The 12290-nt window shown below is 54.2% G+C and overlaps 2 protein-coding genes across 4 annotated transcripts in view; both read left to right on the top strand.

The window, feature by feature from the left end:
• Positions 1-6571, top strand: part of SLC39A9 (solute carrier family 39 member 9) — a 32587-nt gene extending 26016 nt beyond the window's left edge. For all 3 annotated transcript variants that reach the window (XM_029061450.2, XM_029061435.2, XM_029061443.2), the window contains 3 exons: positions 102-187; positions 1168-1302; positions 2883-6571. In XM_029061450.2, the coding sequence (XP_028917283.1) occupies positions 102-187; positions 1168-1302; positions 2883-3113 (452 nt within the window). In that variant the 3' untranslated portion in view covers positions 3114-6571. The remainder of the gene's footprint in view (positions 1-101; positions 188-1167; positions 1303-2882) is intronic.
• A 1646-nt stretch (positions 6572-8217) lies between these two features.
• Positions 8218-12290, top strand: part of PLEKHD1 (pleckstrin homology and coiled-coil domain containing D1) — a 30275-nt gene continuing 26202 nt past the window's right edge. The window contains exons 1-2 of the mRNA XM_039911398.1: positions 8218-8452; positions 8768-8852. The gene's annotated coding sequence lies outside the window, so the exon portion shown is untranslated. The remainder of the gene's footprint in view (positions 8453-8767; positions 8853-12290) is intronic.

Genomic DNA, 12290 nt, shown 5'->3' with positions numbered 1-12290 from the left:
TTTGAGAAGTTCAGAGGGGCTCCCTTTATCCTCTTGTCTTCCACCCAGGATTTTCAGGGTGTTCCTTTTTTGTTTCCCTCCCCCACCTCCCCCATCCTCAGCTGATGGAGTGGCTTTGGGAGCGGCGGCTTCTACTTCGCAGACCAGCGTCCAGCTGATCGTGTTCGTGGCAATCATGCTACATAAAGTAAGCGTTCCGGTTTAAATGCGGGGCGTGGCCCGAGACGGTAACTGCTCTACCTCCTGGGCCTCCGCGGTCACCCCCGCCCGAGAAACCGCAGAGGTCCGAGAGGGAGGATTTTTTTTTTTCCTTTCGGCCTGAGAGCGATATCAGCTGATGGGAATTGCGAGACCGGGAGACTGGTCACGATCTGCTCGGTTGCCCCTCAGCCCATCACTCGTGCCAGAAATGGCTGTTTTTTCAGGTGGCTGGCTTCGGATTTCATATCCGCGTTCAGCTGTGATTTCTTTTTATGGCCGGCTAACCGTAGTCTAACTCTTTCCTTGATTTTTCCTCCTACCACTCAGTGCCCCCAACAACCAAGTGGCAGAGAATCGGGCATCTGGATAGTTTCTGTCGGCTGCCCAATAGCAATCATGGTATCTAAGTGCTTACTGTGTGTCAGGCACTGTATTGAGCTTCGGGATAATAATAATAAATAATAATGATGATGCTTAAGTGCTTAGTATGTGCCAGGCACTGTAATAAGCATCAGGGTGGATACAAGCAAATTGGGTTGGATAGAGTCCCTGTCCCTTGTGGGGCTCACAGTCTCAATCGTCTTTATTGAGCGTTTACGGTGTGCAGAGCACGGAGATACTCTTGCCTACGGTCGCCCGGCGGAGATTAGAACCCATGACCTCCTGACTCCCGGGTCCGTACTCTGTCCACCACACCGTGCTGCCAAAGACTAGTCAGGCTGGACACAGTCCGTGTCCCACGCGGGGCTCACGGTCTTAATCCCCATTTTCCAGATGAGGGAACCGAGGTCCAGAGAAGCGAAAAGCCTTGCCCACGGTCACCCGACAGACACGGGGCGGAGCCGGGATGTGAACCCGGGTCCCTGAGGCGCCCGGGCCCGAGCTCCCCAGCCACGCTGCTTCACCTCCCGGGCCTCGCCGTCCCGAAGAGCCGCGGCACAGTGAGCCGTGTTCTTTCCCTCGTAGGCGCCGGCGGCCTTTGGGTTGGTCTCCTTCCTGATGCACGCCGGACTTGAGCGGAACCGAATCAGGAAACACCTGCTGGTCTTTGCCCTGGCCGCCCCTGTCCTGTCCATGGTGACGTACCTCGGGCTGAGCAAGGTGAGGATTTCTGCTTGCTTAGTGCCCCTCAGCCCCTGGGGCGAGGCAGGCCCGGGTGACTCCCCCCCGCTCGATCCCAACCTAGGCTCCCTCTAGGCTGTGAGCTCGTTGTCGGCAGGGAATGTGTCTCTTGTTCTGTTGTACTCTCCCAAGCGCTTAGTACCGTGCTCTGGGCAAAGTGGGTGCTCGATAAATACGATGGAGCGGCTGACTGACCTCTTCCCCTGACAACATTTTCTTGCCTTCCCTCTGACGGAAAATGTCAGCCAGTTTCTTCCCTCACAGCGAAAGGAAGTGACCGCATATTCATTTAGTCATCCACTCAACTGTATTTATTGAGCGCTTACTGTGTGCAGAGCATGTACTAAGCGCTTGGAAAGTACAGTTGTAGGTCTTCTGAATCCCTGGTCCACGATCTTTCCACTAGGCTGTTCTTCAGCCACTTTTCCACTACATTTCCATTACTAAGACGGGTATGAGCGTTCCAGTGCCCAAATAATGTGTTGAATTCAGCGACGTCAGTCAGTCGATCGTATTTATTCGGCACCTACTGTGTGCCGAACACTGTACTAAGCTCTTGGGAGAGTACAACACAGCAGTATAACAGAAACCTTCCCTGCCCACAAGTGCGTATCAATCTAGAACGGGGAAACAGACATCGATATGAATAAATAAATTACAGGTACGGACATAAGTGTTGTAGGGCAGGGAGGGGTGAATTAAGGGAGCAGGTCAGGGCGACGCAGAAGGGAGAGGGAGAAGAGGAAAGGGAGGCTTAGGGAAGGCCTCTTGGAGGAGATGCGCCTTCAGTAAGGCTGTGAAGTAGGGGAGAGTAATTGTCTGTCCGATGTAAGAAGGGCAGGCGTCCCAGGCCAGAGGCAGGACGTGGGCCAGAGGACGGTGGCGAGATAGACGAGATTGAGGTACAGTGAGAAGGTTGGCGTTAGAAGGGCGAAGCGTGTGGGCTGGACTGTAGGTTGTAAGAGGGCAGTGAGGTGAGGTAGGAGGGGGCGACTTGATTTAGTGCTTTAAAGCCAACGGTGAGGCCTGAGCTCCATCCTGCCCCTAGGAATAAATCAGTAAAGAAGATCTGGGAGAGTTTATCAGAGCCAAAGCATTTTGCGGGAATCTTCCCGTAGGGATGCCCGCCCGGTCGTCCGGTGACAGACCCCGGGATACGTCCCATTAAGCACGTTCCTAACGAATCTTTGGAAGGGGATCTCCTTAATGGTGGGTCGACTTAACCCGAACCTGCCGCCTCACCGGAGCGGAGGGAATCAGATGCACGCGCGCGAAACGTGTTCTTCAACCCCAAGGCAGAAGCGCAGCAGCCTGTGACTACTGACTGAGTCCTGCCCGCCCGGGGCTTCGGGCAGGGCTAGCGAAGGTTGCCCACACTGCTCTTACCGTCCTTTTCTGCCTTCCTCATTCATTCACTCATTCAGTTCTATTTGTCTAACGCTCACTGGGCGCAGGACACCGCACTGAGCTCTTGAGAGAGGACGATGTAACAGTTAGCCAGCCCTGCTGCCGGTCCCTCCCTCCCCACCCCCTCTCAGTTGTCCGTTTAACTTCCACAGAGCAGCAAAGAAGCCCTCTCGGAAGTCAACGCCACGGGGGTGGCCATGCTCTTCTCGGCCGGGACGTTCCTCTACGTGGCCACGGTGCACGTCCTGCCGGAGGTGGGAGGCACGGGGCACAGCCACAAACCCGACGCCGCCGGGGGGAAAGGACTCAGCCGCCTGGAGGTGGCGGCCCTGGTCCTGGGCTGCCTCATCCCCCTCGTCCTGTCCATCGGGCACCAGCATTAACCGTCCGGGAATCGCCGTCTCTCCCCCCCAGACAACCCCGCCCGGGCTAGGGTGGGCGGCGACCTTCGGCTCCACGGCGTCTCCCCGTTTCCGGCGGAATTTTCCGGAGTCGCGAGGGACTTGAACCGCCCAGAATCCCGGAAGCGCTCGTAGACTAGAAACCTGGCGGTTGCGGTCGGATCAATCCGTCCTCGATGGCTGGGGCCGGGAGGGGGCTTTTTAGGAACCGTGGGGATATGGGTACGACTCTTTCCCTATTCTCAGGGAAGGTGGGGTGTGGGTTCCTAGGATGAGAAGCGCGTCGGAACTTGGTTACTCCCGGGACGTGGACAGTCCAGCGTTCTGCCATTTCTCCTCCGGCCCTCCGGTGAACGGCACACGCCTCCTCTCTGTGTCCGGAAACTTCCTTCTCCAAAGGGTGAGGGGAATCTCCCGCGTCACCCGCCCCTCTGTTTTGAACACGGTCTCTGCCCTCTGATGGGGACCGGGCCCCTCCGCCCTTCCGCGTGGGTTCGGAAGACCGTGGCAGGCCTCGGGCGCCGATTTTTTTTTTAACCGTTTGGGCTTTCTGGAGGAGAGGGTCAGGAGATGCAGATGGGACCGTGGAGAGAGCAAGATCCCGGGATGTTTCCCTTCTCCACGGCTCTCCGGAAAAATCTCCGTTAACAGCCATCTCGGAGCCGGTTCCGGCTCGGGCCGGCCCTCAGCGGCCCCGATTCAACGCAGAGCGTCTTTTGGAAGGTGGGGCCGGGGGCCGGGATGGAGCTTTTGAAAGGTACCACTGGATGCTTAGGAAAGACATCTCTGTAGCCCTCCGGAAACACTACTGAGTTCTGTGTCGTCTTTAAAGACGGAAGTATCGATGTTAGCAAAGCGGCAGTTCCAGCGGCAAACCCTCCCTCGTTACATCCCGGGGCGTGCCTGAAGATGAGGAGGTGCGTTGATAAGGGAAGTCTGAATGCTAGCCTTAAAAAAAAAAAGTCATTTTCCGGCAGTTGAAAAGACGTCGTTTTGGCCGTTACCCTCTCTTTCCTACTCTTCCTCTAGGGCACTCGTGCCCCCCTCTCCCTGACCCTCTCTGATCCTCCACCCTCACAACGTGCTGATGAAATTCTCGGTCCCTCCCCACCAACCCTTGCATTGCCATTCGTCATTCCTCCTTTCCCCTTGCAAGAAAGCCTGTTTTTTTTTTTCCCCCTTCCAAATTACCGAACAGATCTCACTTGGCTGTGCTGGGGTGGTGACGATAATTAATACCGTCTTGCGGGAGGAGCAGGAATCAGTACCGGGACAAAAGCGACAGGCCAACAGGGTGCGTCTTTCCCCTGAGATTTTCATCTTAAGCCGTCCCCGTTGTCGTAGAATCACTAACGGGCTAAGTATACTATCACGGGTTCAGTTTCAATTTTATTTTGTTATGCCGCCTCGAGGACACGATGTCAGATAAAGGGGCCCGAGATTGTTTTTTCGGGTGGATGTTTTTCATCCCTCCCTTGCCGTCCGGCCCTTCATGTTATTTGGACCTCCACCCCTCTGCCTGCGCACCCAGCTCGGTCTTCCCCGAGACAGAAAAAGGATTCGCCACCCCTCTGCCCGTGACAGGCCAAAGAAGCCCAGCGGCGGAAGGCTTTACCGGCGGCTTCCCGCTCCGGCGACGGCCGATCGTATTTCATATCAAATAGAAAAATCTTCCGGCGATCCTAGATATTATCGTAACCATAAAGGCCCACGGGGGTTCTCGTCCTCGTCGTTAACTTTGGCTCCTTTGAGACGTTTTCCAAGTTGGCATTTTTGCCATCAGAGAGCAGGGTTCGGGCGTTTGGTTTGGATGTGGGTTCTCCCTGCCCGGCGGGGCCGGAAAACCATTCCTCCGCAATTAGCCAAAGTCCCTTCGTTGTGCCTTGTCAACGTGGGTGTGAGTTGATCCGTGCCTCCCTCCGCGGGGCTTGGACCCTTGTCCAGGATGAGACCCCCCCCCACACGCAGCCTTAGCCCCGGAAACCACCGTCCTCCATCCCGGTATCTTGGGCAAGAAACGGCTGTTGGAAGCATTTAAGGCTCAGGCGCCTCTGGATTGTCAGGAAGTGAGTCTAGGCCCAAACTAGAGGGAAGAGGACACCGACTGTCGGTTAAGCGTAACGGTACTTTCATTGGCTCTGCCTGTCTTAACGCCACACCGCAGAGCAAACGGTTGCCACCCCCGAGCTGCCGGCCCATTTAGGCATGAGATTTGGGGCTACGGACGCGGGGCTTAATTTAATTCAATGGAAAGCATTATTCTCCTCCCAACGAACAGTCTCACAAAGAATGCAGCTTCTAGTCCTTAAAGAGGCACCCTCCTCAGATTCTGGTTTGAAAATACCACCGAACCATCCTCTCCCCTCCCTGCGGGGGCCTCCCTTTCAAGTGTTCAGAGGCATAGAAGGTTCAGATGTAATTTAGTTCATCCCCTGCCTCTCTGTGGCCAAAGGTTCTGCGCGGTAGGAATAGAGTCAGAAATGGCCCCATCTGCAAAGGTTGTTATTGGTTCTCTTCCCCCTCTCCCCCTCCTCTTCCACCAAAACTCCTTCCTCAACCCCAAACCTCTCAGCACCCAAACCCGCTCAAGTCATCGGCCAACAGTTCCTGGGTTCTCGGTCCCTCAGCGGAACATCAAGGAGACTCCTTGAAGGATCAGCGTATTTTTTTCTTCCCCCCCGCGCTTCATCCGCCTGCTTTTTCTTCACCCGACGAGGAATAACCGAGCGTCCCACCGGCATCAGAATCTGTCAAGCAGCCCGAAGTGTGTTTGCCGCCACGTGTCGAGCACAGGAACCCGACTTGGCCCCGCAGACCCCAACAGAGCCCTTTCCTTCCGAGTGTCTCCAAGCCCAGCGGTCTCCTGAGACAGTCGGAAAATGCCTGCCTTTGTCTGGGACAGCTACCCCGGGGGGGAATTCTCCGGGATTGCCTTCCCGGAACCTTCTCTGGGAGATGGGAAATTTGGACTCGGTCAGGTGTGTGCTGCTATTTCCCGGAAGGCCCGTAGAAGCCAATCATCGACGTTTCCCCTTTTGTTCCTGGGGCTTTTCCGTCCACCTTAGGAGTCCCGGAAGAAGAGTATAAATCATGGAAAGGAAAATCCCCCACCCTCTGGGAATTCTCCGTGCCCAGCCTGACACGGGCGGGGAGCTTTGCCACAGGGAGATCGGCTCCGGGAGAGGCTTTAGGGCTGCCTCGTCCACAAAGCCGTCCCTCGGAGAAGGCGTCGCCACACCCCCGAATCCCAGCGGATCGAACGATGATTTTAAAGTCTCTCTTATTTTTTTCCTGGATTGTTTGTACACATGAAATCATTCCACAGATGGCTGCCTGCCTTATCGTTTCGTTCCTTTACCCTTTGTGAATTGATTTAAACAGAAAAACCATTGCCACTTTCTGATTCGTTTTATCGTATTAAATTTTTATTGGGCTCAGCACCGTCCGCTAGCAGCTGGTCACTCACCCCGTCGGGAATCTGTGCGCCTGGGTGACGGGCACCGCGGTTACGTATCTGGGAGGAAAACGGGGCCGGGCGGAGAGAGGGACGGGCGAAATGTTCGACCGCCTACCACGGGCTCACAAGTCTAGACTTGTTCATTCGGTCGTATTCATTGAGTGCTCGCTGTGTGCAAAACTCTCTAATAAGCACTTGGACTCGGCCTGGCTTTAATTTTCAAGGGAGTCTCAGATTTCTTTTTCATTTGCGTGGGATGGGGCAATGAATTAATCACATTTATTGAGCACTTAGTGGGAGCAGAGCACTGTGCTAAGCGCCTTCTAGACTGTGAGGCCGTTGGGAAGGGATTGTCTCTATTTGTTGCCTAATTGTACTTTCCAAGGGCTTAGTACAGTGCTCTGCCCAAAGTAAACACTCAGTAAATACGATCGACTCAATGAATGAATACAATATGACAGCTGATAGACACATTCTTTGACCACAGTGAGCCTACAGTCTAGGAGGGAGGATAAATCTAGTTGAATAAGTTAGTTTAATCTATTTATTAGATGAATCTATTTGTCCAAAGTTGATAATTGCTGCGTCCAAGTGCTTACTGGGGGCAGAGCACCGTCCTTGGCCCCGGAGTAGGCAGGTGAGGATGATAATGGTGGTATTTGCTAAGCGCTCACTATGTGCCAGGCACTAATATGAGTGCTGGGATCGATACAAGTAAATCTGGTTGGACTGTGTGGCTTGGTGGCAAGAGCCCGGGCTTGGGAGTCAGAGGTCATGGGTTCTAATTCCGACTCCGCCACTTGTCTGTGTGACCTTGGGCAAATCACTTAATTTCTCAGGGCCTCAGTTCCCTCTTCGGTACAGTGGGGATTAAGACTGCGAGCCCCACATGGGACAACCTGAACATCTTGTATTTACCCCAGCACTTAGAACAGTGCTTGGCACATAGTAAGTGCTTAACAAATATCATCATCATCATTATTATTATTATTATTATTAATCCCCATTTGACAGATAGGGTTACTGAGGCCCAGAGAACTGAGGGTCACACAGCAGACAAGCGGCAGAGCCGGGATTAGAACCCAGATCCGTCTGACTCCCAGGTCCGCGTTCTAGCCACTAGTCCACGCTGCTTCTCAATAATCGGGTTGGACCCAGTCCCTCCCCAGGTACGAGGCTTGCCGTCCCGGGGGAGGAGATCGAGGACTTCATCCCCAGTGTACGTGATATGGAAAAGGAGACCCGGAAAAGCCAAGCGACTCGCCCGAGGTCCCGCAGCGGGCTAGTGAAGGAGCTGAGATGAGAACCCGGGTCCTCTGACTCCCAGGCCCGGGTTTAAGGAATGGGGTGAGCCTGTAATCTGCCCCCCTTGGTGACTTTTCGGAGCCAGAAGGTGTTCAGCCCTGCATTCTGCGGAGTTTCTTGCTCAAATGCTGTCCAGTCGGAAGCTCCCCGGTTTCCTCCAGCTTGGGACTGAAAGGGTATAGAGAAGCAGCGTGGCCTAGTGGTTAGAGCATGGGCCTGAGAGTCAGAAGGACCTGGCTCCATCTCTTGCCTGCTGTGTGACCTCGGGCAAGTCACTTCATTCCCCTGGGCTTCAGTTACTTCATTTGTAAAATGGAGATTAAGACCAGAGCCCCACGTGGGACGAAGGCCAGTGTCCCGACTGATCGGCTTACATCCACCCCAGCGGTTAGAACAGTGCCTGGCACATAGTAAGCGCTTAACCACAAAAAGAAAAGAGCGTCGGGTCCAGCGCCGGCGACTCCGTCTATGAGAGATCTGTGGCTGCCGAGGAGGCGACGGCTGGAGTACGGAAGGACCAACCGTGGAGAGGGAAATCCTGCTTCAGGACCTCCGTGAGGTGAGTTGGAGGAGGGCCGTGTAATTGGGGGTGCCCCCCGGGTCACGGGCCTATGGACCCTAAATTGAGGAAGGGAAAATCTTACCCAAAAGCACGGCAGAGCCCTTTCTTCCCCGGGCACGCGGACCTGCTTTTCTGCGGGATTCTTGAGTTTGGGGGCTGCTCGAAGCAAGCTAAGAGGCTGGTTCTGACCAATTCCTCCCAGAGACCTTTGCTGTTACCCCGGGGGGGCTGCTGTCTTTTGGCACCGGGGCAAACCACTCCCCCTCTACTTGACACCTGCCTCACCGCCCCTTTTTTTTTTGTCTCGAGCAGTAGACTTCGAAGACTTTACACCCCAACCCCGTGAGAACAGTACTGGGTAATGATCTGCCGGTGCCTTCCGTTGCCCGATAAACAGGTATGGAGTCAGAATATGTAGTTCGGAAGTTGTATCCTAACGGCTTCGGTGCTTGATCGCTCTCCACCGCTAATATATCGTCACGAGACGCCTCCCCCTCTTCCCCTCTGGGTGGCCTGGAAAGTGGAAGGAGCCCGGACCCGGGAGTCAGAGGACCTGCCTTCTCATCCCGGCTGTGCAGGTTGTTTGCCGTGTGACCTTGGGCAAATCACTGCTCTGGGCCTCCGTTTCCTCAACTGTAAAATGGGGATTAAATCCTGCTCCCGCCTACTTAGGCTGTTGGCCCCGTGTGGGACAGGGACTGGGTCCAATCTGATAAACTTGTAGCTACCCAGTGCTTAGAACAGTGCTCAGAAGCTCTAAGCCTTTGAAGTGGGGGGAGCTGAATCTTTTCCTACTTTGGCCGGGCGAGCCACGGGCCCGTAGGGGCTCCGAGGGCCTGATTAGCTCTCGGCCTGTTTTGTCTTCCCCGGATGACCTTGGCCAGAGGGGACGTGCTGGGCCGGCCCCTGCCCTTCTCCGGCAGCTGGCCAACGTAGAGCTAGGAAGCAGAGCCAGAGCGCGCGACCCTCTGAGGGGCTCTTGGGAGTAGCAGCGTGGCTCAGTGGAAAGAGCACAGGCTTGAGAGTCAGGTCATGGGTTCGAATCCCGGCTCTGCCGCTTAGCTGTGTGCCTGTGGGCAAGTCACTTCACTTCTCTGTGCCTTAGTGACCTCATCTGTAAAATGGGCATTAAGATTGTGAGCCTCACGTGGGACAACCTGATGACCCTGTATCTCCCCCAGCGCTTAGAGCAGTGCTCTGCGCATAGGAAGCGCTTAACAAATAACCAACATTGTTAGCAATGCAAAGGAAAAACCCCCTGCCCACTTCTACCTCCTTAGCGGGGGAGTTTATGGTATTTGTTTAGGGCTTACTGTGTGTCTACCGCTGTTCTAATAATAACGATGGCATTTGTTAGGCGCTTACTATGTGCCAAGCACTGTTCTAAGCTCTAGGGTAGAGACAGAGGTAATCAGGTTGTCCCACATGGGGCTCACGGTCTTAATCCCCATTTTCCAGATGAGTTAACTGAGGCACAGAGAACTGAAGTGACTTGCCCAAAGTCACACGGCTGAGAAGTGGCGGAGGCGGGATTAGAACCCCCGATCTCTGACTCCCAAACCCGGGCTCTTTCCACTAAGCCACGCTGCTTCTCAACTATGGCGTTTGTTAAGCGCTTAGAGTAGGTACAAGTTAAGTCCGCCACCGTCCCTGTCCCTCATGGGGCTCACATTCTAAGTAGGAGGAGGAACAGGTGTTGAGTCCCTGTTTGAGGGAAACCGAGGCACAGAGCAGTGAAGCGACCTGCCCCGAGTCGCCCAGCCAAGCGATTGGCCGAGCTGGGATTAGAATCCAGGTCCTCTGACTCCCAGGCACGGGCTCTTTCCAATAGGCCACGCTGCTGCTCTTCAGGTTGTCGATATGACCTTCTTTCCCGTTGGCCAAGGCCCGCTCGAGCCCAACAAGCCTGCGGAGCAGAGGAGAGGACGGGAAGGAAGAAGAGGGAGAAAGAAGGAAAGACGGGTGGGAAGAAGAGGAGAAAAAAGGCTGGGCAGAGGGAAAGAACCTGGTGGCCACTTCCCCCCCGGGACCCTGAGCCTGCAGGCTGAGCCCCTCCCTCTAATGCCTGGGGTGGGGCCGTCACCATTTCCCTCCTTCCTCCTCCTCTTATTAATAAATTCCTTTGTTCAGTCATATTTATTGGGCGTCTATTGTGTGCAGGGCACTGTACTAAGCGCTTGGAAACTACTATACAGCAATAAAGAGACAATCCCTGCCCACAACGGGGTCACGGTCTAGAGGGAGGGAGACAGACCCAGCCCCCCAACAGGCAGGGGTAAGAGGTGTTACCACCATTTTGACTCCAAGGGGGAGGGTCCTAGCAGTAGCTTCCTCCCGCAGCATGGATTTCTGGATAGATCCCAGGCCCGGGAGTCAGAAGGACCTGGGTTCTAGTCCCAGCTCCACCGCGTGTCTGCTGGGGGACCCCGGACAAGCCACTTGACTCCTCTGTGCCTTGGTTTTCTCATCTCTAAAAATGGGAATTAAATCCTACTCCCTCCTCTCTAGACCGTGAGCCCCATGCCGTACAGGGACTGCATCCAAACTGATAAACTCGTATCCACCCCAGCGCTAAGAACAACGCTCGGCGCATAATAAGCACTTTACAAAGACCGTTATGACCACACACCTCCCAAAAAGCAGGTGGCTTTTCCTCTTCAGGGCCGATGGATCGATCGTCACCCCCGTGATATTGGTGTTGATGGACAGGTCCTGGGACCAGCCTGGTGGAAACAGCAGGGGACCTGGGTTCTAGTCCCGACTCTGCCACTTGTCAGCTGTGGGACTGTGGGCAAGTCACTAAACTTCTCTGTGCCTCAGTTACCTCATCTGTAAAATGGGGATTAAGACTGTGAGCCTCATGTGGGACAACCTGATTACCCTGTATATCCCAGCGCTTAGAACAGTGCTCTGCACATAGTAAGCGCTTAATAAATACCAACATTATTAGTAGTATTAATCCTGGCTCCACCCCTCTCCGACTCTATAACCACGGACAAGTCACTTAACGTCTCTGCCTCAGCTTTCTCATCTGTGAAATGGGGTTCAATACCTGCTCTCCCTACTTAGACCGTGAGCCCCTTGTGGAACAGGGACTATATTAATAATATTCGTTAAGCACTTACGACGTGCCAAGCAAAGTTCTAAGCGCTGGCGTAGATACAAGCTACTCAGGTTGGACACAGTCCCTGTCCCACCTGGAGCTCACAGCCTTCATCCCCATTTTTCAGATGAGGTAACTGAGGCCCAGAGAAGTGAAGCGACTTGCCCAAGGTCACGCAACTGACAAGTGGCAGAGCTGGGATTAGAACCACCTCCTTCTGACTCCCAGGCCCGCGCTTTTTAGACTGTGAGCCCATTGTCGGAGAGGGATTGTCTCTATCTGTTGTCCAATTGTACATTCCAAGCGCTTGGTACAGTGCTCTGCACATAGTAAGCGCTCAATAAATACGATTGAATGAATGAATGACTATCCACTAGGCCACACTGCTTCCCTGTAGGTAACGTTATTATCTTGCTTCTAGAGAAGTAAACTTTTGGCCTAAAGGTAAAAGCCCGGACCTAGGAGTCAGAGAACGTGGGTTCTAATCCCGGCTCCGCCACTTGTCTGCCCCGTGGCCTTGGACAAGGCACTAAACTTCTCAGTGCCTCAGTTTCCTCATCTGTAAAATCACGTGGGTCAACCCGATTACCCTGTATCTACCCCAGCGCTTAGAACAGTGCTCTGCACATAGTAAGCGCTTAACAAATACCAACATTATTATTATTATTATTATTACTCCTTTCTACTTAGACTGTGAGCCCAATGTGGGACAGGGACTGTGTCCAACCCGAT

The sequence above is a fragment of the Ornithorhynchus anatinus genome, chromosome 1 (assembly GCF_004115215.2).
Source record: "Ornithorhynchus anatinus isolate Pmale09 chromosome 1, mOrnAna1.pri.v4, whole genome shotgun sequence".
Classification (NCBI taxonomy): Eukaryota; Metazoa; Chordata; class Mammalia; order Monotremata; family Ornithorhynchidae; genus Ornithorhynchus; species Ornithorhynchus anatinus.
Note: the sequence above shows the minus strand (reverse complement) of the source record. Positions and strands in the feature narration are given on the sequence as shown.